This window comes from Penaeus vannamei, chromosome 29 (genome assembly GCF_042767895.1).
Source record: "Penaeus vannamei isolate JL-2024 chromosome 29, ASM4276789v1, whole genome shotgun sequence".
NCBI classification, from domain to species: Eukaryota; Metazoa; Arthropoda; class Malacostraca; order Decapoda; family Penaeidae; genus Penaeus; species Penaeus vannamei.
Window position 1 is genome coordinate 22,573,994 of NC_091577.1, and position 2,500 is coordinate 22,576,493.

Below are 2,500 nucleotides of genomic sequence, written 5' to 3' on the forward strand. Positions count from 1 at the left end.
AGGGGTGGATGCTCGTCGATCTGGGCGTGCTGGTTGAGAGGTAAGGGGAGGGAAGGTGGAAGATGGAGAGGGAGGAAGGGGGAAGGGAGAGATGAAGGAAAAGGTGGGGAGGGGAAGTGGAAGGGGGTGCTCGTCGACCTGGGCGTGCCGGCGAAGGTAAGGGGATAGAGAAGGGGGAAAAGATGGGGAGGAAGGGAAGGGAAGGGGAGGAAGAGGGAAGGGAAGGGAACGGTGAAAAGGGAAGGGAAAAGATGAGGAGGCAAGGGGAAGGGGGAAGGTAAAGGAAAAGAAGGGGGAAGGGGAAAAAGATGAGGAAGGGAGAAGGGGGGAGGAGTAAAGAGGAAGTAAATGGCAGGATCAGGAGAGGAAGTGAAGGAATTGGTGAGGCGGCGAGTGAGTGTGCTCAGCGAAAGAAAGGGAGATAAAAGGAGGAAAGGGAAGGAAGAGGAGGAAGGAAGAAGAGGGTTGGGAAGGAAAAGGGAAAGGTAGGGTAGGAAGGCAAGGAAGGGAGAGAGATGAAGAAGAGATGAGGGAGTAAAAAGGAGGAAAGAACGGAGGGAGAGGAAGGCAGGATGAGAAAAGGAGGAAATATTAGGAAGCGACGGTGAGAACGGGAGGAATGAAGGGAGGAAGAGGGAGGGAGAGGAAAGAACAGGGAGGGAGGAATGGAGAGTAGATAAGGAAGGATGAGGGAGGGAGAGAAGAAGAGAGAGGGCAAGAGAAAGAGAGGGAGATTCAAAGAGAGAGAAAGGGAGATAAAGGGAGGGAGATAGAGGGAATGAGGGATGAAAGGAGAAGAAGGGAACGAGAAGAGGAGGGAGAGAATGAGGGAGGGAAGAAGGGAGGGAGAATAATTAAGGAAATCTGCTCATGTCAGCTTGTGTATAATGAATGTCTCTTTCTGTCGTTTTCTGTATATTAATAACCTGATTTTACTGATAAAAGCATATTATTGTTAAATTGTTTTATGAGTCAAAGAAAACAAACACACAAATATTCGTATACTTTACACACACATTCATACGCATACATGTACACATGGAGATGCCCAAGAATACGCCCATGAATATGCATGTGCACAATAACATATGCAAAGACGGACAAAAATACAGACATACACAGACATAGACAAAAACGAAGACAGACACAAAGACATGGAAAGACACAAAAAAGACGAAGACAAAATAAAGCCAAAGACACAGGCAGATACAGTCACAGGCAAAGACACAGACACAGATACAGACAGACACAGTCAAAGGCACAGCCACAGACAGAGACAGAGGTACAGACAGAGACACAGACATCGTAACAGACCTCACTAACACCCCGCCCCCCTTCCATTCCACCGAACAAAAATAGTAATAATGATAATACTAATAATGAAATTGAAAAAATATATAACGCTTCTAATACCGTCTCTTATCTTCTCTTCCCCCGTCTCCCTTCCCTCCCTCCCCCCCACCTCATCCTCCACCCTCCCCTTTTCCCTCTTTACCTCACGCTCCGTCCTCCACCTTCACCCCCCCCCCCCCATCAACCGCTCCCCCTCCCTCCTTCAACCCTCCCCTTTCCCATCACCCCACCCTCCTCCCCTTCCCACTTCCCCCTCCCCCTTTCCCATCACCCCACCCTCCCCCTACCCTCCTCCCCCTTCCCCTACTCCTACCCCTCCTCCCCCTAGCCCCACCCCCCTCCCCTTCCCCCTCCCCCACTGTCCCCCTTTCCAATCACCCCCCCCATTCCCTCCAACCCTCCCCCCACCCTCCTCCACTCCACGCATCCCGCAGGTGACGGGCCTCCTGACGCAGGGCAAGGCTGACGACGAGGAGTGGGTGACGTCCTTCGAGCTCTCCTACTCCCTCGACGCCTACCACTGGCACTACGCGAAGGACATCTACAACAACAAGAAGGTAGGTCGGGTGAGGTCATGTGAGGGGTAGTGGTGGGGGGGAGGCTGGGTGGGAGTGGGGAAAGTGGGAGGGGGAGGGCTAGGGGGGGGAGGAAGGAGGGAGAGGGAAGATGAGGGAGGAAGGAGGGAGAGGGAGAGGGAAGGTGGGGGAGGGCTGAGTGGGAGGGAGGTTACTAAATCGTGTCAACATTTCTCAATAAAAAATGAGATTAAGTAGGGGACAGAGAGGGTCTCTCTCTCTCTCTCTCTCTCTCTCTCTCTCTCTCTCTCTCTCTCTCTCTCTCTCTCTCTCTCTCTCTCTCTCTCTCTCTCTCTTTCTTTCTCTTTTCTCCCTCCCTCTTTTTCTTTCTTTCTTTCTTTCTTTCTTTCTTTCTTTTTTCTCCCTCCATCCATCCATCCATCCATCCTTAATTATTTTTAAAAATCACATATTGTATATTGATATACTATTACATATCGCCTGAAAAAGATAAAACGAATTAAGGGTTAAAGAAAGCAAGAAACACATTGTTATTCCGAATGTAGAAATTTTTAGCGCAGTTACCCCGTCCACTCGCCTACGAAATCATGTAAACACAGAGATACTTCTGT

At 50.2% G+C, this 2,500-nt stretch overlaps 1 protein-coding gene across 1 annotated transcript in view; it reads left to right on the forward strand.

The window, feature by feature from the left end:
* The window catches only part of LOC113828530 (uncharacterized), a 70,354-nt gene that overhangs the window by 54,502 nt on the left and 13,352 nt on the right, over nt 1–2,500 (forward strand). The window contains exon 5 of the mRNA XM_070142439.1: nt 1,788–1,910. Coding sequence (XP_069998540.1) covers nt 1,788–1,910 — 123 coding nt within the window. The remainder of the gene's footprint in view (nt 1–1,787; nt 1,911–2,500) is intronic.